At 44.3% G+C, this 27,428-nt stretch overlaps 1 protein-coding gene across 2 annotated transcripts in view; it reads right to left on the bottom strand.

The window, feature by feature from the left end:
* Positions 1-27,428, bottom strand: part of Igf2bp3 (insulin like growth factor 2 mRNA binding protein 3) — a 130,956-nt gene that overhangs the window by 2,570 nt on the left and 100,958 nt on the right. For both annotated transcript variants that reach the window (XM_021189206.1, XM_029534714.1), the window contains 9 exons: positions 26,840-27,121; positions 18,411-18,545; positions 16,847-16,969; positions 15,106-15,241; positions 13,445-13,570; positions 4,995-5,111; positions 2,886-2,960; positions 750-881; positions 64-177 (listed from right to left, as the gene is read on the bottom strand). In XM_021189206.1, the coding sequence (XP_021044865.1) occupies positions 64-177; positions 750-881; positions 2,886-2,960; positions 4,995-5,111; positions 13,445-13,570; positions 15,106-15,241; positions 16,847-16,969; positions 18,411-18,545; positions 26,840-27,121 (1,240 nt within the window). The remainder of the gene's footprint in view (positions 1-63; positions 178-749; positions 882-2,885; positions 2,961-4,994; positions 5,112-13,444; positions 13,571-15,105; positions 15,242-16,846; positions 16,970-18,410; positions 18,546-26,839; positions 27,122-27,428) is intronic.

Consider the following 27,428-nt stretch of genomic DNA (forward strand, 5'->3'; position numbering starts at 1 on the left):
ATATATGTGGAATGGTAGCACCATGGCAGAGCTTAAGAACCTGTCATTTTAGAAGCCACTTGCCTGGCAAGCATAGAAGTGGCCAGTTATTTTGACAACTACTTGATCATTCTCATCAGGTGTCTGGTCACGGGGGACAACAACTTCAGCACTTGATAAATTCTGGAGTTCATTCACCTGAAATAGATATAATCATATCACTAAGCATTAGAAGTTTATTTCCCAAGTGCCTCCTGTAAGCCAGACACAGCTCTGGCTTTACAGAGCTCATTTACCCACTAACAGGTCTCCGAGCTAGAGTTCCCATGTTAACATGACTAAAACTAAGGTCTGGACAAAGAAACCCATTACAGAAATAAACAGCAAAGCCAGATTCAGGTCCTCAAGTTCTGCTCAGGGTGGGTTCTATGTTACTCCAAAGTTAAAGATCTGTCTGGAAATGACTTAGTTGAGAAAGACTACAAACTACTTTTTGCAGTTTGAGGATATTTGTAAAACTTCACTTCCTGTCCGTTAAGGTTTATAGAATAGAAAGTTCAGGTTATATGTGTGAGAGAATGCTGCATGCCCCTTTCCAGTGCCAGGCCAGTACCCTGGTCTGAAATACTTGGAGGTCACACAAGGAGGAAACCTCTTCAAACCTTGTTCAAGATGATCCCACTTTTTATAAACTAGCCCAAGGCCCAGGGAGGAGCTCTGATCCTGCGGCACCTCCTTTCAGCATGGCAGGCTACTGCTAGGGTACTTGCCGTTTTGCCTCCTTTCCCAATAACTCTGCCAGCAGCAAAGGACGGCACTCTGATGTGAGCTTCAAGTTTCACCTCTTCTTTAGGACTAACAAAGTTTTCTTCTTTAATTTTTCCATAAATTCTTCCCTGAGCCTACAGATAACAATATATCCTATCAGTATCATTCATACTTGAAACAAAAGGTCAGTTAACTTTGAAGACAGCTTGGATCAGCCTGGAATATCCATTGTAGTAGTACATCAACATCTGGAATGAAGACTGACAACAGTAAGAGACAGTAGTTAGGAGCCTCGGAGAGGGCAGAGAGCATCGATGCATTTGTAACAGTGTAGATAGAGTAAGCCGTGTGCTGGAAATAAAGGCATTAGGAAGTCTAATTAAAAATGATTTTAGGGGCAAATGACCATTCACACTCCAGTCTTGTATGAAGTCTCTCCTACTCTAAAAATAAGAAGAGATTGCATTGTTCTTGAGCAAACGAAACTAAGGAAGAACTTCACAGTCAGAGACACCAGGATCACAAGGAGCTGAGCCCATGTCTAAATAGCACAGACACTGGCCAACATTAACATTTTTTTACTTAAACAGAGCTCTTCCTCAGGTGATTTCAGCTTTATAGAACCTAACATGTTGGTATGACTCTGATGTCAATAGTCCCGGCACTTAGGAGGCCAAGGAAGAGCATAGTAGCTACAAGTGTGGGGCCTGCTCTGGCTACAGAGTCAGAGCCTGGCTCCCATTTCCTCCCAGAAAGGCTACAGAAATCAAGTTAATGTACACTTCTAGTACTGAACTAACGTGTCCTGTGTACAACTATATGTTTTATATAAGGAACGTCCTATTGTGTGCAACCATGAGTTAGATCTCAAACACTTCAGGGAAGAAGGAATTCTAAGTTGGGAGGTTGGCTAATCTGACAAGATGCCAAGAAAGCCATAAAAGCCCAAATAGATTTTCATTGGTGTAGAAATGTTAATTAGGCTCATTTGGAGGATTAGAGAGAAGACAAAACTCAGAGAGCCTGCATAGCAAGACCTGGTTTAGCCTTTTTCTTCCCAGATAGAGAAAGTGGGGTGAGCTATGGGCGGTATTATGGAGTGTTAAGAAACAGCAGAGGAGACTAAGGTTAAGAGAGAATGCTTGACCTTTTTTACACAGCTGTTGGACATAGGACTAAGATTCAAGTGTTGGGCTGTCGAGGTGGCTCAGTAGGTAAACAAAGTCCCCAGGACCCACATAGAGGGAAAGCTGACTCACAGACGTCCTCTGACCACAACATGTCACGATGCACATGCTCCTCCCATTTCTCCCATAAATAAATAAAAAGATGTAGGTACTGGATTAATGAATAGAATAGAAAGTTTCAACTATCCCAATGGTGATAATAAACCAACACCATCATAGAACTCAACACTGAGCTGCCTAAGAATGGTTCCACACTAACCATTCACTAGAATGGAGGCACCTGTGACTGGCTTCACCAACTGCCTCGGGGTTGGCTCTCCAGGGAGTAGAGAGGAAGGTGGTGCTGCTTGTGTCAAGCACTGTACATTGTATAGCTACCTAGGAAAGAGATGCTTCTGACCATTCCATAGATGAGGAACAGGAGAAGAGTAACTTGTCTAAGGTCACACAAATGGTGAATGGACAAACTAGAATTTGAAATAGGGGTCTAGCTGCCAGGTTGTCTCCATCACCTCAGAACACAGATTTCCCAGCTCCAAAGGTCCACAGATCCCATAAATGTTCCATAGTTAAAGCCAGATCTCATGCCATCACAGCCCTAACCTTCTAACCAAATCCAAGGACAGTGCAGGGTGAAGGTAAGAGAAAAGGGGCTACTGTAACTCAAGACTAGACCATCTCCAAGACAGAATGGAATGTTGAAAACCAGATTTACAAGGTTCATTAGCAGGCAGGCGTGTCTCTGCCAGTGTTAAAGTCCCAACCATCTCAGTGGTGACAGTAAACCAACACCATTACAAAACTCAAAACTAAAGTCTCTTGGTTCATGGTTGTGAAATAATTCTGGTGTGGCTCCACTCTGATCTTTGAAATTTCCACTGATACACAGGGGTTGGAAAAGGTAACATCATCTTGCTCCCTCTAGTTACCAGTGCCCTCCACAACACATACCTTGAACTGAGCCTCTGGTGGTCCAGTGATAATCACCATCCTCACTTTAGCATCTGGTGCTTCGGCTGGAGCGATCTGTAATAGACCCATCACCAGCCAGTTATGATACTTTCGGGTGTCACTGACAAACCTTAGGCAAACCAGCCTGACATCTGCACATGATTGACTGAACTGCAGAATTAAATGCCTTCTGGAAAGGAATTATGGAGAGGCTATGATTAATACGGGCCAGCTAGGTATAGCACACTGTTTACTGAGTATTAAAATGGTGCCCAACTCTAATCTAAAACTACATGTACAGCCACTGAGCCAACCCATACCACATCTAGCTAAAGAATAATCACTTTACAATGGGAGTGCAGAAGGCTAGGGGCATTAAAGGGCCCGACCCATAATTGTATAGTTAAAAGAGCTGGATATGTCTACTGCCTGTGCTCTTGGTCATAACTCCAGTGGTACATGAAGTACAGTAACATGTTAGAAGCTCTGAGCTCCTATGTTGTGAGGCTAACACATCCATGGTCTCCCCTTAGCTTTCAGAGAAAGGGTAATGCTGTCAAGGTAGCATGCTTCTTATTTTAAGGGAAACACATGAAATGATTATAATTTGGTAGTACCAGATGTCTGCCTCAGGGTAGAGGAGATGGCAGGTGAGCACAGTATGAGAGTATGAATCCAGCACCCAAAGAGGAAGCCAGGCCCAGCCAGAAGTCCTGGCTGTCCCTGTAGCTCTGCCTTTCCCAGAATTATTCCATAAATGGACCATATAGTATGAGAGCTTCCTTTCTAACTTCTATCACCACAATACATGAAATTTCTCTCACATTGTTACTTCCAGTGGTTACCTCCATGTTACTCAGTGACTTCTACTGTGCACACTCAATGCATGGAGGATTACACTTTATCTGCACATGAAGGACATTTGGGATAGTTACCAATAAAAACATTAACATTCTAGTTTTCTTTGGGGGAGAGGAGCTTATGCTAAGCTTCACTTCTCATGGATAGATATCCAGAAGTGGAATCTATATGTTGTACAGAAATTGTATTACATCTTTTTTTTTTAAAAAATTAAGGAGCTTTTAAAAGTTCCCACTGATGGTTTTCAGAAGAAAGCTGTGAACTTATCAAACTTGTCAACCTTTGTTTTAAATCAAGAATCTGAGGATGGGGGGCATGGTTCAGTTGGTAGAATGTTTAGATCCCAGAATCCATATGAACAGCCCAGAGCTGGAAAGGGCAGAGACATGAGTCCAGAAACTCACTGGCCTGGCAGCCCACTGAGTCAGTAGTCTGGCCAGTAACACACTATCTCAGAACATAAAGTGCATGTGACTGAGGGACCAGCAGACATTAACCTCCATATATGCACATATGCTCAGGCACCCTCTTATAGGGGCATATGCATACAAACACCCCTTTTATCTAATAATGATTTGCTTCAACACATCAAAATACAGATCCTGCAGAGAGACAGTGATCTCTTTTGACAAACACTAGTGGTCCCACATTTACACAATAAATGCTTAGTTGACAACACAAAACTTCATTTCCCTGCTGCCCCTCAGCTTTGACTGGCCAAGTTCTGAGAATGGAATATACAAAAAAATATCCCATAGCAATGAACTTATGGGAAAGACTTCTCTACATGCCTCTGTCCTCATTGGCTGGGTGACAGATGTGTGACAGATGTGGCTCTTTTTGTTTGGTTTGGTTTGTTGGGTTTTTGGGGGGAGGGGGGCTTTTAGGGTTTTTTTTTTGTTAGTTTTGTTTTTCAAGACAAGGCTTCTCTGTACAGACTAGGCTTGCTTCAAACTCAGAGCTCTGCCTCCTGAGTGCTAGGATTAAAGGAGTGCACACCACTGCCCAGCTCAGACGTGACTCTTAAGAGCAGGGAAAGTGGACATGAGCTAGAAGGAAGTTGTACATCAGATCTCAGAGGTGCCAAGATGTCATCCAGTTGGCTTCTCCACAGACTAATTTTTCTGAGAGACATGTTAACTAAGCACAATTAAGTCACTGCTGTAGGGTTCCTGTCATAGTCCTGATTCAGCCCACCACTTTCACTTTCTTGTATAACCAGGAGAGCCACAGTGTGCACAACAGTACCTTAATCGAAGCTCCTGCAAAACGAGAAAGCTGTTTGATGTGCTGGCCCTGCTTGCCAATGATGGCACCAACAGACAGGGCGGGAATAAACAGGTGCACAGTCTCCGTCTCTGATTGCTGTAAGAAAAGAAAGCCAGGACATGAGTGCTTATTTGCTGCCAGATAAATCCCTGGCACTTTCACCTCTGGCATGGGCACATCCTCATACCATAGGAGTACTAGGAAGGTCATGGAGAACCGTAAAGAAGTAACCAGAGCTTACCTATCAAGCTAAAGTTGTTCTGAAAGGACCAGTCATTAAAATCTCATCTTGTCTACACAAATTTTCCTAAATTTCAAAATCTCATTGAATTATACTTTGCCTTCTTTTTATTAATATTTAAAACATATAGACTACATCCAAGGTGGCTTCAGATTACACATCACAAACAGACAGCAGTAAAGGATACAGATGTCCAGAGTTTAGCCGCCCCCTTCTTTCTCCTTCCTTCCCCTGTCCTCCTTTTTCCCCCAGAGCCAAGGATGAACACTTGTGCCTGCAAGGCCAGCACTCTTCTACTGATCTAGGCTTTTAATTCCTAAACACAAAGAGTAAACAGCTCCTACATACGGAGAGAACACACCATTCTACACTTGGCACACATAAGACAGAATTAAAAGGGAAACCCATTTACTTTAGTAACAAAGCACTGCGAGACACTTCCCTCCCGTGCACTTCTTGCACTCCTTTGGCATCTTATTCACAACTAGCCAGAAACCATTTTGAAAGTTAAGTCCTGGAAGGTTATGAACAGATGGACTCATGCTTCCCTGCTTCACTGGTCACCCTCTCCAGGCTCATGTCACACAGTGGTCACTCAGAGACAGCTCGGTGACCAAATTCCTCACAAGGCCATGCCAAGGTGCAGTGCCAGCAGTAGAGTGCGTTCTAATGGAGCAAAACCGCTGCTTCCACAGTTTCTTCTCTATTCACCTAACAACATGAAGTCTGCTCCAGGAAGGTTAGCAGTGGTGGGAATGAAAATGGTCCCCATCGGGGATGGGCACTACTGGGAGGTGTGGCCGCGCTGGAGGAAGTGTGTCACTGCGAGATGGGCTTTAGGGTTCAGAAAAGAGCCCAGTGGCTCTCTTTTCCTGATGCCTGCCAATCCAGATGTAGAACCTCAGCTACCTGTCCAACACCATGCCTGCCTGCATGCTGCCATACTTCCCACCATTATAATGGACTAAACCTCTGAAACTGAAAGCCAGCCCCAATTAAATGTTGGCCTTTATAAGTGTTGCCAAGGTCATGATGTCTCTTCACAGCAATAAAACCCTAAGACAGCCACCAATAGGTCTAGGGGAGGAGATCACAGGTGTCATGCTGGGCCATGAAGATATCAGAAAAAGAGTTCAAGCAGCTGAGATGGAGAAGGAAGCTCGGGCTTAAGGAACCTGCTCTTGTGGCTGAGATAATTGGACCTATTTCTACTCCTATTTTTGTCACCTATAGTTAGGATAAATTATTCTGGAGCCTGTTACACATAAGTTTATTTTTTGAAAAACATATAGTGGGGGCTGGAGTCATATCTCAGCTGTTAAAGAGCACTGGCTGCTCTTCCAGAGAACTCCCAGCACCCACATGGCTAACAGCCATTTGTAATTCCAGTTCCAAGAGATCCACCCTCTTCTTTTAACCTCTGTAAGCACTGTGCTTATGTGCTGCACAGACATACATGCAAGAAAACCAACAATTTCAGAATTGCACCAACAATTCTGAAATAAAAATGCAATGGTGGTTGCTGGGCGTGGTGGCGCACGCCTTTAATCCCAGCACTCGGGAGGCAGAGGCAGAGGCAGGTGGATTTCTGAGTTCGAGGCCGGGCTGGTCTATAAAGTGAGTCCCAGGACAGCCAGGGCTATACAGAGAAACCCTGTCTCGAAAAACAACAACAACAACAAAAAAACAAATAAACAAAAAACAATGGTGGGAAAAAGGTAATAAGCAATAAAACAAATTTGTGCTTTAAAGAAGATGTTATATGTTTACATCTCTAGAGGTGGAAGAAGCTATTTGCAATAAGAAATTTAAAGATAGGGGCATTGGATCTCTGAGTTCAAGGAAAACCCAGTGTACAGAGCTAGTTCCAGCAGAGCCAGGACTTCATAGAGACACCCTGTCTCAAATAAGAAAGAAGGGTATGGTATGGCTGAATTTTAAACATGAATGACTTGGTGAGAATTTCGAACTGTCTCTTGAAGTACCCACACCCCAGCTCTGGAAAAGGAACAGCTGAAGTGACCACAGTACAATATCACAACAGTAGCAAAGTGCAATGTGAGGAGTTTCTGCTGGCCTGAACGTGATGGAAGCTGCTGCTCTGAAGGCATGAGGGCCTGCCCAATAGAGCAATCCAGTCTGAAGTAACTGTGCTTTTCATACAGGAGATGGTGCCCCAGACCAACGGTAAGTCATGTGCACTATTGGCAACACGTCTTAAGTGACTCATTGGCCATCTGAAGCTGGAAGAGGGTATTTCTGAACATCACTCGTCTTCAGTTCTGTTCCCCCAGCCATCTCACTGGCCATAAATTATTTCACAAGGGAATTTTTCTCTGAGGCACAGGCAGCTTGTGGAAGCATCCATCCACTTGACTGTCTGTACAGTGTGTTCTCACACAGAATCCAGCATGAGAAGCCATTTTTTCAGGATCTACCCCAGATAAGCACACCATTTCGTTTTGATGGACAGTCCTAAGCAGGCAGAGGAAAAGTTCCTCAACATCATCCTTTTGATACACTTACTCCTTGGGTACAAGTTCTCCGCCCTGAACACACAGGAGACCGGTTCCTACACACACTCTCTGACACATGCACTCTTTGGGTACAAGTTCACTGCCCTGGACACACAGGAGACCCGTTCCTACATAGACTCTTTGAGGATGAAAGACAGTCACGGGACACAAGCTGCTTCCCAGTGGATTGCTGCCAGATGCCTGTGGCAAAGCTTCCTTCGGACTCTTGGCAAGCGCTGTGCTGTGTCTTGAAATAATGAGAACAGAGCTGTGAGGCCGAACATTTGCGTAACTGGTGAAGTCTGCCAGTGAATAATTCCTAATCACCCGCTATCGAGAATATACACGCAACAGCAAACAGTGAGGTTAAGTGTATTTACTCTGCAGGCAACACAATCTCAGGCATCACAAAGGCATGGAGACGTGCCTGGCAGCCAAGAGATCAGCCTCCAGGAACCTGGCAGGGTGCCAGTGTTTTCCTTTGGCCTGTAGGATAGGTACTTGGGGGAGGGAGGAGTTGTTTCTGACTAGATTTGGGTCTGGAACGAAAACGAAGTGTACTCAACTCTATGACCTGAACAGAATACTAAAGCTTAAAAAAGAAAGAAAAAAGCAAGGAAAGAAAAAGGAAGGTTGTTTTTATTTTTTCCCATAACCAAGTAAACCAAGGCTTCATATGATACAGTGGTTTACTTACTTGGAAATGTTTTACTGCACCCACAATGAAAAACCCTAAGGACTACGAGATACTACCTGGCCTTAGAAGGAGACAAGAACTTGGTCTGTTTCTTAGAGTGCCTCTGGTCACCTACAAAGAATGCTCACTCATCTTCCTTGCCCCTGTACTTTCCACCTCAAGGTCAAACTACTAACTTGGAGCCTTCAGAGAAGAGTGTAAAGAAGCTATCAGGTTTGTTAGGGCAAAAGCCCACAGGTTGATTTCTGCCAACCCAACTGAAAGCTGCCAACATGGCCAGTGAAGACAGTGAGCATGCACGTTGCCAGCTCCAGCTCCTGGCTGGCTCGCTGGCTGCCAACTCTCACTTCCCTACTGTTTGGGCATTTCTGAAAGGAGCATTTCCTGTCATTTATAAACGAGGGTCTTGACAATTAAGTACTGAGTGAACCAGGTTCCAGGCAGGAACTAGAGACTCTGAAATCTTTTGAAAGATACATCACTTTGGCTGTTTGGAGAAATCAACCTTACAGGTTCTGGGAGAGAGAATAATTTGGAAGGATGAGTGAGTACAGATCTGGAATGGAACAGGGGCAAGAAGTTTATCCATAGACAGTACATTCCTCTCACAAAGCAGAAGTGAAAAAAAGCTGTACAAGGCAGTATTCTATGTCTCCTCAATGAATATTAGCAATGGCCAACTATGGGTTAATTCAAACTGGGGGACTAACATATCAGTGACTTGGATTTAGAAATAAAGCTGAATCATAGCCATCCATGGGAAAGTGGAATTTATTTCAGGTGGTACCCACCAACACCAAGGCAGTTCTCAGAACACCTGTTTATGCTATGCAAGTCAATAAAAGCAACCCACAGGTGTGGGGACTATGACAGGAAATGTCCTCCCCTACAACTTAAGTCTTCCTTTCTCTCTGAAGAACTTACAGGCTCTGGAGTTTCCTTTAAAAGGTGAAAAGGTTATGTCCACCTAGACTGACAGGAATGGCTGCTCCAATATCTATTTTCCTACCCATGTTTAATAGACACACTGCTACCCCTAGAGCAATTGCTTCCCAGCTTCCTTGCAGCTAAACAAAGCTGGGTGCCCCTCAAGGGTTAAATATCGATGCATGCTTCAGATACTGCCCTTACAGGCATTGACTTTTTTGTTTCTTTGCTGGCTGGACTGAAAACCACTGCTTAGAGCCTGAGTAATGACTTTGGGCTGGGAAGAGCAGCAGGCTCACTCACCACTAGCTTTGGGCCATCTACCCTTGACCCTAGGACAACATTTAACCTAGTCCTCTGCTCCCGTAACACACAGGCAAGAACATTCTCTCCATCTACACAGCATACCACAGTAGATTCAGAAGACTGAGAATGGACATGTGGCAGCATCCCACATTAGCTTGACGGATGCCTAGAGTTTGAATGACAGGTGCTCTCGAGATAAAAGGGTAAAGGTATTTGGTCGTGGTGGTGGCTTTTAAACTATTCTCTGAAATAAAACAGAACAGGATAGAAAGAAGAACACATCAGCAGGGTGTTTATGCTCACCTCAAATATTTTCTCACATGCACTAATGTGAAAAGAAACTATGTGTACCTCCAGCAATTGTGTCTCCTCTCCTGCCTAGTAAACACTCTGGAGGAACAGCTCTTGACAATGAACGAGCAGCAAGAAACCTCCCATTAACACTTAAAGCCACAGTCCCAAGCTCTGCCCTCTCCCACTGAGATCTGATTCAGGAAAGTGGGACACGGGGTGGCTGCTGCTGCCAGTCTCGCTACAGATCAAGTCACCTGGGGAGCTGTCAAAATGAAGCTGGGCAGAGCCCTTCCCAGGGGATTCTAATCAGCCTGGGAATTATAATTAGAACTCCTGGGGGAATTATAGCCACAGAAAAGCTTGCTTCGCCTCAGGCAGGAAGATAGTAATGCGGAACTCCACAGAAAACTGCAGTGAATGAATGAGAAAGGCACCAGGGAGGGATGACCACGACGAGGCAAGGACAGAAAGGAAGGCTGGGAAAACAAGGGAGTGTAAAAAGGGAAGAGAACCCGCACCCCAAGATCCAGTTTAAATTTCCTGCTAACTTCCACAGGACTGATAAAAACCAATGTTTGTTATTATTATTATTAATGCCGCGTGTGTGTGTGTGTGTGTGTGTGTGTGTGTGTGTGTGTGTGTCTAGTGCAGATGATGTCAGGTCCCCTAGGACTGAAGTTACAGGCAGTCATGACTTAGGAATTGAACCTGGATCCTTTGGAAGAGCAGCCAGTACCCTTATTCACAAAACCATCTCTCCAGCCCCCTAAAACAAATGTTTCTTAAAGACATCACCATCAGGATATAAAAAGCAAAAACTAAGTTACACTTCTTTCCTATAGCCAGAGTGTTTGTGGCCTTGACTTTACCTGTCCTAGCATTCTCTGATGCCTCTCAATCTAAATATACCTCATGAAAATACCTTATGATTCTATTGGCAATTTTAAGGAAATTCTTTAAGAAAATAAGTAAACCACACAAGTTTTTGTGTAGTTTTAAACTCTGCTTTCTGGGGGAACATGGAGATAGGGTCTGTACTTAGCTCTGACTCTCTGGAACTCACTATGTAGACCTGACTGGCCTTGAACCCAGAGATCCATCCACCTGCCTCTATTTCATAAGTGCTTAGCATCAACACATTCCCCGTACCCCATACTTGCTTTCAACTTGAGGTCTTACTCTGTAGCTAGGCTTGCCTGGTCCCGCCAGGTAGCCCAGCCTGACCTAGAGCTCACAGCAATATCCATGCCCCAGCCACTGGAGGCTGAGACTACAGGGTTTTCATTCTGAAAACAGACCCAGGGCAATAAGGAGCCTGACCTTCAGTGGCACAAATTCACAGAAGAGCTAGGTCAGACTTGGGGTGACTCCAATCTTCTTTCCTCAAGATGGTCACCATCAGGCGCAAACCTGCCAGCTACTTCACAGTACCCAAATCTGAGCTGAAGGCTTCACATGATGCATACCGATCTGTTCATACTTGATATTCAGTTGACAATCTGTGTACACTGCACTGCAGACAGAGCTTCTCCAGGTTGCCCAGGGTGATGTGAATTTGTCAGCTCAAACAGTCTTCTCTTCTTTAGTCTGCCCCACCCCCACCAAGTAGCTGAAGATATACGTGCATACATACTATCACCTCCAGGTGCTTATTTAGTTACCACTGTGAAAGCCAACCCCAATTTGTTACATAGTTTCCAGGTTTAAATAACTGGATATGGCAGGTGAGTTGCAGAGAAAGATACAAGATTCAAGGCAGAAACCTAGAGGCAGGAGCAGAAGCAGACCATGGAGGAACACTGGCTTGCTCCCCATGGCTTTGCTCATGTAAAAGCACAAACATGACACCAGGTTCAGAGACAGAAAAGGAAATTCTTACTTTTGAAATGGTACAGTGCTGATAGGCTAGTGTTCCTGAAGAATACCAATGTCAATTTACTTTAGGTAGTGGCACAATTAAATTCTCAAACTGTAACACTTGAACATCTCTTAAGGTGTGGCAGCTATATTAAGAGAGTCAAACAAATGGAGAAAGAAATCCGCCGGGCGTGGTAGCACACGCCTTTAATCCCAGCACTCGGGAGGCAGAGGCAGAGGCAGAGGCAGGTGGATTTCTGAGTTCGAGGCCAGCCTGGTCTATAAAGTGAGTCCCAGGACAGCCAGGGCTATACAGAGAAACCCTGTCTCGAAAAGCCAAAAAAAAAAAAACAAAAAAAAAAACAAAACTCCATCATGGATGACCCTAGAATGCTGAAGACCAATGATGTAAGCTCAACGGTTCTTTCCTAGGTAGGTGTCTTCGTCTGCAGAGCTATTCTCAAAAACTGGATAGCAAAATAAGATTGCAAAAAGAATGATGGCTCACAACACAGGGAAGCAGGGGAGGAAGACAACGAGTATGAGGTCAGCCTGGGCTACATAGAAAGACTTTGTCTAAACAATTAAATCCCTGTGCCAGAGCTGGAAAGAAAGCTCAGTGGTTAAAAGCAATTGTTCCTGTTACGCACCTGGGTTCAATTCCCGGCACCCACATGGCCATCATAGCTACGCCCCTCTTCTGACATCTGTCAGTACAGGCACATGTGGTACAGACATACATACATGAAAGCAAATACTCATACACATAAAATAAATTTTTTAAAAAAGTCCTGTCTCCATAAATAAACACATTTGTTATATAATCTCTACACATAAACACAGTAGAACTGTGAGATAAACTCCCTTGGTTCACTGACCAGGAACATAGGATACCAAATGGAAAACAAGCCCAGCCTATTCAGGCCTTCTAAAGCAGTTAACTTCTAGGTGGTAAAAATGAAAGAGAAATTTTTCTTTGAGACAAAGTCTTGCTGTGTGCAGAGCACCATTCTGTCTTAAGTGCTCTGAGCTGGTGGAGAAATCTGTGGAGAAGCCTGTGTTTTTCTAATTGTAAATTTACATGCATGGTACTTGCTGTAATCTTAAAGAACATGTACAATAGGAGATGCCAGCTATCTGATACAGAGAAGAAAGCTGTGGCTCACAAACTGTTGGCGGGAAATAAAACCTAATTCTCCTGCCTCTTAATCTGGTGGTGCAGATTACCTCACCCTCGAAATCCTCCTGCCTCAGCAAGAGTGCTGAACTTACAAGTGTGCACACTGTGACACAACTCTTAAAAACCTCTTTGCTTTAACACTAAAACCATCAACCTTGACTCCGGAGTACTGCACCAAAGACAAACCAACAAAGTAAATCCACCAAAACCTTTTTTTTTTAATTGAAATGACATATTTGCATAATTCTACCACCCCAAATACTTCAGAACAACTCATACTTATTATCTGGAGATCAAATTAAAAGTTACAGATCACTCAACACAGAGCTTGGCATGAACATTTTACCACTTGGCTCAGACTGTAGCATTACCATGGCACATAAGTGTGGCGGCAAGGGCCAAAGAACTTACCTCAAATTGTGGGTAGGGAGGAGTCATGGTTGAAGGGGGCCCTGAGGTGGGAGGTGGCATCCCTGATGTGGGTGGGAACAGACCCAAGGCATTCAGATTTAATCCAGGGATTAAATGTGCTTGAAGCTGCAATGGTAAAGAGGAACTTTAATTTTCTACCAAAAGAATCAAGGGAGTGAGTATTTGTAAATGTCAGAATTCATATTGTGACCTTTTGTCTAATAAAGAAAAAAAATACTACACTAAGACTCGTTTCTTTAACACAGCAAGTATTCCCATAGAATTATAGGTAGTGTTGACGCCTCTCAACACTGTTTAATTTGAGGGCAGGTTTGCACTGCACTGAGCAGTCTCAAAGCAAGCAAGGGAAGCATGGCCTCTCCCTCCTCCACCAGCTCAGAGCATCTAAGACAGAATGGTGCTCTGCACACTGCGGGTCCTCCATAAACAGCCTCAATCCTGCACTACTGAAGGAGAACTAAGTGAGCTGCACCTTCTGAAATCACACCAGGTACTCAGAACTAGCACTGGGACAGGATCTTCATTCCTTGTCTCTAGCTGAATCCTTCAAAAACCAGGTCTAGCTCTCACACTAAGCGCACGGTTGGAAGGATACTGGGTTGGTGTATTTACATGTGTGTAGATGCTTTGGTTGCTTGTCTATCTGTACCCTTCTCATAGGACCTACTATGTCCTATGACAGGCCAACTGAAGCTCCTTACATCACTCACCTCACATTTAAAGGAGGATCTTTTTTTTTTTTGGTTTTTCGAGACAGGGATTCCCTGAGTAGCCCTAGCTGTCCTGGAACTCTGTAGACCAGGCTGGCCTCGAACTCAGAAATCCACCTGCCTCTGTCTCCCGTGTGCTAAGGAGTATCTTTTACAAAGTGGGCGTCTGAACTGTTCCACTGCCTGAACCATTCCGCCATAGTGGCAGGAGTTTGCTTCCAAAGCCCTCACTGCATTTGCCATAGGAAATTCTCAATCTCACAGGCTTATATGGATAACACAGTAATATTCAAACCTGTGTTTCTGCTTTATAACTCTGCAGTGCAGGGGCTGAGGCACGCTAGGCAAGCACTCTAGTACAGAAGCCACACTAGCCCCTCAACTGCACCATGTTAAAGACATGGACCTTCTATATCCTCAGGATGGACTTGACCTTGCAGTCCACCCACCTCAGCCTTCCAAGTTGCTGAGCTCACCCTACCCCACCTTGGCACTTAAGCCTGTGTTTTTCTAATTGTAAGTTTACATGCATGGTACTTGCTGTAATCTTAAAGAGCATGTACAATAGGAGATAAATGGTCTATGTACAGAGAAGAAAGCTGTGGCTCACAGACTGTTGGCGGGAAATAAAACCTAATTCTCCTGCCTCTAATGTTCACATCCTCAAATCAACATGGGAAAGGAAGTAATAACCTTTGGTAGACAGGTATTAATCATTCCTTGTATATCAAGAAGCCACGGCTCAGAATTTGTTAGTAATCACTGACAGCTAAGCCCAGTATGAAGGCTTGCATGCCATTTCAGGGACTTGGGACGGTGCTGACAACTCACTCACAACACTTGAAGCACTGGAGGCACTGAAAGAGTTCCTAGCAAAAGACAGTTCTTGACTCTCCATCAGAACAATGACCTCCCCACACCAGAACTAACATTCATGGAAGCAATATCATTTTCATAAGACTCCCTGATCTTCTTCATTATTTCCTCCTCGGCCTTGGCACACGTCTCAACACTGCCTTTCACTGTAATGGTTCGCTCCGGATTGTACAGCGTCAGTTCCTGCAATCTGTGGGCAGGAGAGTAAAAACAAGAATGTCAGGAGGACAAGTGACAGTCATTCAGCCCCACAGGGCAACTGAAACCCAATGGCTGGCCCAGCATCATGACAAAGTGTGGAATCAAGCACCAAAGACCCAAATCCAATCTTGTAGTGCCCTCCCTCCCACTCCCTCAAAGGCAGCGACTGGGCACACGGTTTCATTACATCTGTGTTTTAAACACGGCATACTTCTTGAGCCCCTCCTTCCACCCCTGACAGTGAGCTGAGGAGTGAGCAAAGGGAGGCTTTTCTGGTCAGTCCTAGTCAGAAGTGGCTGACAATCGTGTTGTCTGAGATAAGCAGGTGGGCGCAGTCCAGCCCTCCCCAAAGGCAGATTGCCATCTGTGTGAGTGTGCTCAATTTTCTCCAATATTTTCAGAATTTAGATTAAAGGAAGTAATATAAATCAAGCATCTAGACTAAATTTTTAAATGGTCTATGTTGACCTCATTTAAACCCCTAAACAGACAACAACATTAAGAAACTCTTTGCTTAGTTCAGGTCCTACTGAAGCTTTAAAGGCCAGGAAAAGTTACTGTGCACAACGAAGCCTACAGTAGTCATCAGCTTTGAGAGGAAAAACAATCTTGCACAAAAAGGGGACTTTACCTAGACTCAAAGGACTGGGCCGTGGGTGACATCTTTTATGTTCTCAGAGTTAAACACCCATTTTTGCTGCTGGGAGCATGGCAGAGACTAGCCTTGTATCAGATGGATGGGCTACTATTCCTATTCCTTTTCCTCATATGTGTTTAAAATTAAATCATACAATGAAGGCATGAGCTCAATTTAGCAGAGTCTAAGTTTCCTTAGACCATGTAAGTATGTGACCCAAGCCTCTACTCTCAAGCCATCCCTGTCAGGCACTTTGTATTCTAACTTTATCATCCATTTCTAGCTCATTGGCCGTTTCCCACCTTCTGGGTTCCTATGATAGAAACCAAGGATTATCATGCCAGAAAAAAGAGAAACGTTTCCTTATTATCACAGTAGGCATGTACCCAGGTGTGATAGCACACTCCAAAATTATGCCCCCCACAAAGAAGGCTACAGTCCCTAAACACATGGAAAAGGGCTGATTTGTCTAGACCGTATGATGAGTTCTGAGGTTTCATCATAGACATTGCAGCTTCCAGCACCTTCTCTCCCTTGGCTCGCTCCCTCTGCTGCTCAAGAGCAGCCTGTGCCCAGGCCCCATGCTGAGGTCCTAAGCTGCCAACCCACATAAACAAGCCACGCAACACATGCTGACTATTGTCTTAAGCTGTCAAATGGTGGAATAATTTGTAATACAGCAAATGAAAATGAATTAGGTTAAAATTCCAACTTGGGAAATAGATGCCAACAATACCATGAAGACTTTGGCTGGAAAATATGAATGTTGAGTATTAAGATGCATGCCACCCCTGTGAGAACACACAATACTTTCAAGATTGTTAGAAACAGGGCAGGCAGCAGGCTCTAGGCCTAACAGCAGAGCAGAAACAGCTGTAAGCAGGGAGCCGTGAACAAAACATGAGGCTTAAAAACAGAATATGAAAGTCCCCAGCTCACAAACAAGACGGCACTTACGGAGATATTGTGATTTTAGTGTCCGTGTCTTGCTCGATTTTTTTAAGGTTTCTTCCTTCTTTACCAATGAGGCGGCCTACAAAGTTATTGTGAGCTAAGATCTTCAAGGGGATCTCCTCTGTGCTGCAAATCGAAAAATGGCCATAAAGTCAGGGGAAGAAGCCACTGGATAAAAAGACAAATGCTCTTTCGTTAAACATTTCCTCCCAGACTGCAGGATGAGAAACCTTACACTTGTTCCATTGTAAAGTACGCTGGCAATGAATCTACCTCCCAGCAACTCACGCAGGTCAGAGGGTAAATAATAGGTTATTTACATAGGGATTCATCTTTAAGACAGTCTTTCTTTTAGTCATAACAGGTAATATCTACAATCAGTGATAGATTCTCTTAGTCAAAGTGGAACACAATGTATAAATCAAAGTACTGCACAAATACAAAAAACATTGCTCAAAAGTGCAAGGCCAGGATAGCCCTGGAACCACCCGGAGATAAACAAGGCCTACAGATGCAACAGTGGCCCCATGTGGGGAGAGCAGAGCAGAAATAGAGCTTCGCCCTTGGGGAGCCCTGCTTTCCTTCTTTCTTTCCGTTTAGGTAGTATGAGTGTGTATACACATGCACATAGGTGTACTCACCCATGAGTGCATGTGTGTTGGGAGAAGTGTCACGCATCTGCCTCTATCAATCACCACCTTATCTTTTGAGACAGTGTCTCTCAGTGAACCTGGACCTGCTGCCTCTACTTCCCCAAAGCTAGAGATACACAAAAGGCCACCAGCACAGCCAGCTTTGCCATGAGCCTAGAGATCCAAGTTCAGGTCCCTAAGCTCACTCAGCAGACACCTTACCCACTGGACTTCTTCCCCGTTACATAGCCTGCGTTTTAAATGCCACAGGGGACTCCACAACAGTGGGCTTTCGCTTTACTTTCTCTATCCTAAAAAACATTATTATACCCACTAAGACAGACATACATACATACATACATACATACATACATACATACATACATATAGTGGACTTTACAAAGTAAGCAAAGGCAATGCGGTCTAAGGCTGCCTCCCCCAGCCTTCCTTGCTCTGTTCAATGCATCCAAGTGGCACAGACCCAACCTAACTTTCTGAGGCAGAGACACTCAGCTCTAGACTGATCCCCCAGACCAAGTTCCAGCTGCCCTTGGCACAGGGTTAGGCTCTTTCACACCTCCAAGCTGCCCTACTGTGCATAGTGGGACAGACAAAGACAGAATGCCCAAGGTCTGCCGGGAACGGCCCGGGGCCCTTCTGGGGTAAGGTCCTCAGCTGGCTATATGCCCCAGCTGGCTTCTTCTAGCTGCATGCCTCTTCTCCATCAAGGCTGCCTGTTCCAAATCCAAGTATGAAAGAAAATGAAGGACTTTGGTTTCTAAAAGACTTAATGTTCCACACCAAGTCAAGAGTAACCAACACTATCTTATCAGGATAGCATTCCCCTTTGCTGCTTAGCAATTCCCAAGAACTGTGTCAAAGAAATCTGCAACAAAGCAAAGAACCCTCTTGGCAGGCTAGACCTCATTACTCACAATTTTATATCTTGCGCTTCCTTATGCATAATCTCCAGAATAGACTTACAAGCTGCAGAGGTGCCTTCAGGGGTAGAGAGGATAGTAATGGACTTCTCGGCGGCCCCTGTATTCTCCTTACGATGGACATCAATTCTGATAGCAGGCACGAGGAGAGGAAAATGAGAACAGTCAGTGTGTATTCACCACAAGGAATCTTCAATTACAAACTGCAAGCCCCAGGAATACTAGGGGAATCAAGGACGACCCACTTTAATAAAAAGCAGAAACCCATGATCAGCTGTCAACACCAGTACATTACAGATGGGGTGGGGGATATGTTTTAAGACAAGATCCAATGTATCCAGGTTGGTCTTAAATTCCCTACAAAGTGGGAAAGGCCTTTGAATTCCAGTTTTCCTGCCTCTGCCAGCAGAATGCTAAGACCACAGGCATTCATTACCACGCCCAGTTCATGCAAACCTGGGAAGTTTCATGCATTCTTGTTATGGTGGGTAATACTGACTGGCATCTTGAGGGGGCTTACAGTTGCCATGGTAACACATTTCCAGGCATGTTTGAGAGTTTATAGATTGGAGAAAGCACACTATAAATAGGAGGAATACCATTCATGGTCTGAGATCCTGGATTGTATAAAAGGAGATAGCAATGTGAATAGGAGCCTTCATCCTTTCCTGCTACCTGACTGTGATGGAATGTGACAAAACACCTCCTGCTGGGCTGGTGAGATGGCTCAGTAGGTAAGAGCACCCGACTGCTCTTCAGAAGGTCCAGAGTTCAAATCCCAGCAACCACATGGTGACTCACAACCATCTGTAACAAGACCTGATGCCCTCTTCTGGAGTGTCTGAAGACAGCTACAGTGTACTTAAATATAATAAATAAATAAATAAATAAATAAATCTTTAAAAAAACAAACAAACAAACAAAAAAACCACCTCCTGTTCTAACCCGTCACTGTGACAATGACAGTCTTCCCTAGAACCTGAGTCAGTGAAAGCCTGTCCTGCCTTAAGCTGGTTTTATCACAGCAACTGACATGTAACTAATACACTAGGCAACACTCAACTTCAGCCTCAGATCCAGACAGACTGCAATTGCAGGAATGCTCTCTTTTCTCAATCCAACCAAGCACGGACACCTTTTCATTCTGCCTAGGCTGTGTGTGCTTAAAGCTTCCCTTTATATGCTCAGAGCAATCGTATAGTGCCAAGAGCCTGGGATGCAGAGAACTGTGTATGTCAAGAGAGCCAGGTTGGTGCCATGTCAGACACAGACTATTCACCAGTCACCCTGTGGCAGACTTTCCTCATCCAGCTTTTGTTAACAGGGTCCTTCCTCCTTAACAGAGAGAGAGGCAGCAGCAAATGGTGATGGGAAGGCAACTGAAGAGGTGGCTGATTGGCTTTGAAAAAGAAAAAGGAAAAACCAGGTGGCAGCAGGGCACGCCTTTCATCCCAGGGGCAGGAGACTCTGAGTTCAAGGTCAGCTTGGTTTACAGAGTGAGTTCCAGGACAGCCAGGGCTACACAGAGAAACCCTGTCTCAGAAAACACACACACACACACACACACACACACACACAGAGAGAGAGAGAGAGAGAGAGAGAGAGAGAGAGAGAGAGAGAGAGAGAGAGAGCGCACAAGTCGCCAATAAACTCAACTGATATTTAAACCATAATTATATCTATGCCAATACATACATGATTTTTTTTTGTTCTAGACCTGTAAATATTTTAAGATGCATAAAACAAAATACTGTTGAAGTGAAGGGTAATGAGGATGATCCACATTTTTTGATGGCAAACTGGCAGGGCCAGCTGAAGGTATAACACTGATTTTAAAAAGTACCATTGTTGTGGACGATGTCTATGAGCAGGGCACACACATATCACAATGCATGGATGGAGATCAGAGAAAGTCAGAGCCCTTGTTCCACTTCACTGATGAGAGGTTCCTCTTGTTTCTGCCATGCTTTGTTCTCCAAGCTAGCTGGCCTGCAATTTTCTGGAGACCTCCCATCTCCCAGCAGCAGTGCTGGGGCCTGATACCTGCCCCTGCATCCCGCTTTCACTTGGATTCACAGGGTCAAACTCAGCTAGGCTCCCACTGCAAATCCAGTCCCTTGCTGAGCCACTTCACAAGTCCTCACCTTTTCTGACCTAACAGTTCAAACAGCTGCTTGACGGAGAGTGGACTTCTCGCCATCAGCATTCATACATTTCATGCTAAGTCCATTCTTTCTGTGGATCTAGCAGCAGCTGTTGCCTCTGCCTATGACATAACAGTAGTACCCTGCCACCCAGATGTGACAATCAAAAACTTCTCTAGAAAGTGCCAAATGTTCATGCAGAGAATCACCTCTGGTCAGGCACCACTGGTGTGGTGATGCTTTCTTTAGTACTATTTCCACTAAGAAAAAAAACAAAAACAAAAACAAAAACACTTTGAAATTATTACTCTGCTTGTTAGAAAGAGATGGTTAAGTCATTGTATGAATCATACAACTGGTTTCCCTTATGCGATACCAGAGATGGTGCCCGGGACATTGGGACCAGGGAACACACATACCATTAGGCTACACCTGCAGCTACTTTTTACAGACCATAGTAACAAGTGAAAATACCATGTATCATTTTTTATTAGATGTTTTCTTTATTTACATTTTAAATGTTATCCCCTTTCCTCATTTCCCCTCCAAAAATCCCCTCCCCATCCCCCTGCTCACCAACCCACCCACTCCTGCTTCCCCCCTCTGGCATTCCCCTACACTGGGGCATCGGGCCTTCACAAGACCAAGGGCCCCTCTCCTTCCACTGATATCCAACAAGGCCATCCTGCTACATATGCAACTGAAGGCATGGGTTCCTCCATGTGTACTCTTTGGTTGCTGATTTATTTCCTGGGAACTCTGGGGGTACTGGTTGGTTCATGTTGTTCTTCCTATGGGGCTGCAAACCCCATCAGCTCCTTCAGTCCTTTAACTTCTCCATTGGGGACCCTGTGCTCAGTCCAATGTTTGGCTGAGAACATCCACCTTTGTATTTGTCAAACACTGGTAGAGCCTCTCAGGAGACAGCTATATTAGGCTCCTGTCAGCAAGAACTTATTAGCATCCACAATAGTGTCTGAGTTTAGTGACTCTATATGGGATGGATCCCCAGGTAGGGCAGTCTCTGGATGGCTTTCCCTTCAGTCTCTGCTCCATACTTTGTCTCTGTAACTCCTCCCATGGGTATTTTGTTCCCCTTTCTAAGGAGAACTGAAGTATCCACACTTTGGTCTTCCTTCTTTTTGAGCTTCATGTGGTCTATGAATTGTATCTTGGGTATTCCGAACTTCTGGGTTAATATCCACTTATTAGTGAGTGCATATCATGTATGTTCACTTGTGATTGGGTTACCTCACTCAGGATGATATTTTCTAGTTCCATCCATTTGCCTAAGAATTTCATGAATTCATTGTTTTTAATAGCTGAGTAAATACTCCATTGTGTAGATGTACGACAATTACTGTATCCATTCCTCTGTTGAGGGACATCTGGGTTCTTTCCAGCTTCTGGCTATTATAAATAAGGCTACTACGAACATAGTGGAGCATGTGTCCTTATTACCAGTTGGACCTTCTTCTGGGTATATGCCCAGGAAGGTATTGCTGGGTCCTCAGGTAGTACTATGTCTAATTTTCTGAGGAACTGCCAAATTGATTTCCAGAGGGGTTGTACCAGCTTGCAATCCCACCAACAATGGAGGTGTTCCTCTTTCTCCACATCCTTGTCAGCATCTTGCTGTCACCTGAGTTTTAGATCTTAGCCATTCTGATTGTTGTGAGGTGGAATCTCAGGGTTGTTTTGCTNTGCATTTCCCTGATGACTAAGAATGTTGAACATTTCTTCAGGTGTTTCTCAGCCATTTGATATTCCTCAGTTGAGAATTCTTTGTTTACTCCTCCCCCCCACCCCACCCCCCTTTTTTTTTGTTTTTTTGAGACAGGGTTTCTCTGTATAGCCTTGGCTGTCCTGGAACTCACTTGGTAGACCAGGCTAGCCTCGAACTCAGAAATCTGCCTGCCTCTGCCTCCCCAGTGCTGGGACTAAAGGCGTGCGCCACCACGCCGGGCATTGTACCCCATTTTTAATAGGGTTATTTAGTTCTCTGGAGTCTAACTTCTTGAATTCTTTGTATATATTGGATATTAGCCCTCTATCGAATATAGGATTGGTAAAGATTTTTTTCCCAATCTGTTGGTTGCCGTTTTGTTCTATTGATGGTGTCCTTTGCCTTACAGAAGCTTTGCAATTTTATGAGGTCCCATTTGTCGATTCTTGATCTTAGAACATAAGCTATTGGTGTTCTATTCAGGAAATTTTCTCCTGTGCCCATGTGTTCAAGGCTCTTCCCCACTTTCTTTTCTATTAGTTTCACTGGTTTTATGTGGAGTTCCTTGATCCACTTAGGCTTAAGCTTTGCACAAGGAGATAAGAATGGATCAATTCGCATTCTTCTACATGATAACCACCAGTTGAGCCAGCACCATTTGTTGAAAATGTTGTCTTTTTTCCACTGGATGGTTTTATCTCCTTTGTCAAAGATCCAGTTACAAGTTGACATAGGCACCTAAGAAGTCCTATATAAAGATACAAAGCATAGCTGGACGGTGGTGGCGCACGCCTTTAATCCCAGCACTTGGAAGGCAGAGGCAGGTAGATTTCTGAGTTAGAGGCCAGCCTGGTCTACAGAGTGAGTTCTAGAACAGCCAGGGAGATACAGAGAAACCCTGTTTCGAAAAACTCAAAAAAACAAACAAACAAAAAAAGATACAAAGCCTAAAACTTAATGACTGGGGTGACAAGAATCTAATTCAGTCTTTTAAAAATTTGTGCATTTGTTCAATTTTAATTAACCATGAATTAAGTTTGCTGTTGTAAAAACATTAACTACCTCTAAGTGTGTGTTCAAGGGACATCTAAGCAACTGCTGGGTGGTCCTTCGAGTTTCCTTTTCTCTTAATGACTTACTGCCATGAGAACAGCCACTTCAACAAGCCAATAAAACTAAGCTTGCCTTTCATTTTATTAGAACTTACCTCAGAATTTAAACCTGTAACTTAATATAGAAATGAAAGAAGTAAGTGCTATAAACATATAATACATTAAAGTGTGCCTAGATAATAGCTCCAATCCCATCTTCCTAACCGGCTTTACAACCTGGCCACAGTCAGCCATGTGGTTGTCCTCTAACATGCTCACGGCCCCTCCTTTGGAGATTATTTCCACCTTTTTACTGGGATGAGGGCTATAAAGCTCCGATCCTGAGAAGGGAATGTTGCTCTGGTGATCTGCACCCTCCCCTGGGACTATTCCAGAAACATGGGTTCTGGTAATGATTAGTTACAACGGCAAGAATGAATTAAATCCACCAGCCCCGCTCAGCAACCTCGGCATCAGATACAACAGAAACACTCCCTTCTGCTTTGCCCCATCTGCTTATCTTAAATTCAGCTTACGGCTCCATTATCTGACAGATCTCATTAGCAATCTAGAAAGGAACTGAAGCTGCTACACCAAGAAGCAACGGTGTACTAAGTTCCCAAAGGTAAGGGATAGTAGGTGACAAGTACTTTACGCTTTTAGATGAAAGCCGGGTAAACTGACCCAGCTTCTTAAACTATGGGTCACAGCCTCACATGGGCCCCGTTACTAAATGTGGGGGCTGTGAACACTTCCGTAATAGAAGAGGCTTCTGAATAGGAGGTGACCAAAATTCACTTCCTAATCTCAAGTGAAATGAATCCAATGTGTTTCTGGAAGGACTTGGACATGGATCATGTAACTACTGCAGCCTTAGTTCTGAGCAGACACATGCGCACTTTGACCCACACACACCCTGTGTGTATTTCCTTTAGAGAACAGACACTGCCTCCAGCACCTCAGACGTGGGGTTATGTGCAGAGCCATTGTTCTGACTATGCACCTAAAGTATTCTGTTCTTAGAGAAACATAAGCCTTAACTGAGAAAACAAAGACTTCTGACACTTTCCCACCATCGTTCCCCAACATACATCAAACTGGCATATTCTGAATTGCACTGTGTAAGAATATTTGATTTTAGAAATTGGTGTTTGAGTTGTCAATTTGAGTTTCATTTAAAAAAAAAAATCATTAAATGATTTTTGGCTTGGGATTGGAACAGAATTTCCAACAACTTCTAGAAGGGCCTAAATATACTTGTGCCATTTTGTCCTACATATTTATGTGACACAGCATGCGCAGCACGGAGGAGAGAATCAAAGCCTCGATCTGCTTGAAAAACCTGAAGCCACCCCATGGCCTGCAGGGTCAACCACTCTGCCAAGATCTAATTCTTCATGTGGCAGTACACAAGGCATCTTTCTCATTACTGTGCAAAATCAGTTGTCATCTTTAATGGATGGCAAAAATCACATGAATACCAATGAATACATTTTTTTAAGGACTTATCAGTAAATGCTTGATTTGAACCTTAAATATCAGTTTCTGAAGGATATGTAAGTTTCTTAGGTAAATAGGGATCACATGGAAAATTGAGAAAGGCCTTAACCCAGACAATGGTTCAATTGTTCTCCCCACACACTAATTATGAATTTGGAATCATTAATTTTGTACATGGGTACCCAACCCTCAGTGTCTCTTGCTTCAAAGCCGGGGTGAGCAAGATAGGATGTCCACCACTAGATACAATTCGTTTAGGTTCTGCATGAAAATGAATCTCCCAGTTGGCTTCAGGCAAGGCACCTGTGATGAACACGAATCTCTCTGAGGCCCATGGAACACACTTAGGCACAGATAGACACAGCACACTATCGGGCTATTTTCAGAAAGACCATGCTTAATTTCTCTAATCACATGAAACCCTTATTCTTACTAAATCTAAAAATCCATCTAGTCATTTCTGTAGATGGGTCAAGCTGCAGAAAGATGTGGTTTGCATACAACCCCTCCCCCATTAACTTCCTCCCTAGGGAAAGCTTCAGTTCTCCAGGGAGCATGGCTCAGCAGGGCCAGCAATGTGTCTGTCATATGGCACTCACTCTACAGAGGAAAAAGTGGAGACAGAGTTTATCAGCAAGCTTCTTCGAATCGAAATATTTACAGATTACACAAAGCATGGTTTGAAGGGTAAAAAAAAAGTAACCTGTAATGTGATGGACCTTGCAATCTGAGACAGGGCCTTAGACTTGGGCAATGGGTTTCAAATGTAATTCGTGCACAGCCATTTTGACTTGAAAATGCAGCGGCTTCTTGTGTATCAGGCACTGGCCCTGTACACTGATGCTGTGGTGAAAAATGACATTAGTTCCTGCCTGACTCCACCCACGTGAGTTCTGATGTCTGATCATGATTTTCTGATCCCTTAAAGCCCGACAAATAACATTATCAAACATCCTCAGGGAAAAAGCCATTCTAAGCTCAGCTTAATCACGGAACAAATTTAGACTGGAAGATGGAACCTTTTTCTCTCTCTCTGTGTGTGTGTGTGTGTGTGTGTGTGTGTGTGTGTGTGTGGTGAGTATGGGAGTGGGCATGCCTGGCCGCACCTGGAAAGAGGTCTGAGGGGCTAGAAAGATTGCTCGTGCAGAGGAACTGAGTTCAGTCTCTGGGACTCATGGCAGGAAGCTCACACAACCTCAAACTCTAGTTCTAAGGGACCTAATGCTCTCTTCTGGGTACTATAGGCAGGCATGCACGCGCATATGCGTGTGCTTGCATATGCGCACGGGCTCACACACAGATAGATAGATAGATAGATAGATAGATAGATAGATAGATAGATAGATAGATAGATAGATAGATGTAAAACATTTTCTGAAAAGTCAGAGGACAACTTTCAGGAGCCTGCTCTCTCCTTCCATCACAAGATGCAGGGATGGAATGCAGATGGTGGTTGGTCCCCATGGTAAGTACTTTGATGTGCTGAGCTAACTTGCCAGCCCCCTTTGGTTTTGTTTGTTTCATGTAGCCCAAGCTATCTTCAAATTCATTACATAGCTAAGAATGCTCAGGAACTGTTGATCCTGCTGCCCCCTCCGCCTGAGGCAGGTGTGTACCACCATACCCCCATGGATGAACTATTCTTCACGGAACCATCATCTCTGACAGGTGGAGCACTGCAGGCTGGGGGGGCGGGGGGGGGAACAAGTGGCAGAGAATGACTACACACAGCCCGGCAGTCTGCTAGGGCCTTTCCCATCACTGTGGCAGCAAGTGCCATTTGCTTTCCATTCATGTGAGACCAACAACGCATGATCAGGTGACAAGGCTTCCCCTGCCACAGTCCCGGTATTGTAGAAGAGAGCTCCTGGCTCTGTCCAGAAAGACATCAAATTCCTGCATCAAACCCTGATACTGAACACAAAGGGGAAGCCAGATACCCACCCATTCCCACATACTCACTTAGACTGGGTCTGCTTTGTGATATTGCGAATGGTGGCACCTTCTTTTCCTATAATGGCTCCAACAAACTGGGTGGGAACCAGCAGGCGCAGTGGCAGGTCACAGGGTTTCTGCTTGGACACCGATCCTGGAGACGCCTGCCTGGATGAGCCCCGCTGCCCTGGCCCCCGGCGCCCCCGAAGCTGTGGTGAGGGGTTTTGCTGGGCAGCAGTTTCATCTGGGATGTAGGCAACCTTCAAGGTGAAGTTCTCTAACTGGAATCCATTCAGTTTGTCTAAGGCTCTGAAAAGTTACAAGAAGCAGAGGTTGGGAAGGAAAGCTGAAATGTGGTAACCTGTACACAGCAGAATCCAGCTCCTCCACTAGGAACTATCAGCCCCACAGCTGATCAACAGTCGCCGCACAGGACAAATCCTATCAGTACCCAGTCTTCTTTGAAGTCTACACCTAGGGAACACTAGCAGGTTGCAAAGGCACACACTTTCCATTTACCAGTGAGAAACAGAAACAAAAAATCATGGCAAATTCTTGATTTGGTTAAANCAAGAAGTAATAGCTTGGAAATACCCCCAAGAAAAGGAGCCCACNG

The sequence above is a fragment of the Mus pahari genome, chromosome 2, assembly GCF_900095145.1.
Source record: "Mus pahari chromosome 2, PAHARI_EIJ_v1.1, whole genome shotgun sequence".
NCBI lineage: Eukaryota > Metazoa > Chordata > Mammalia > Rodentia > Muridae > Mus > Mus pahari.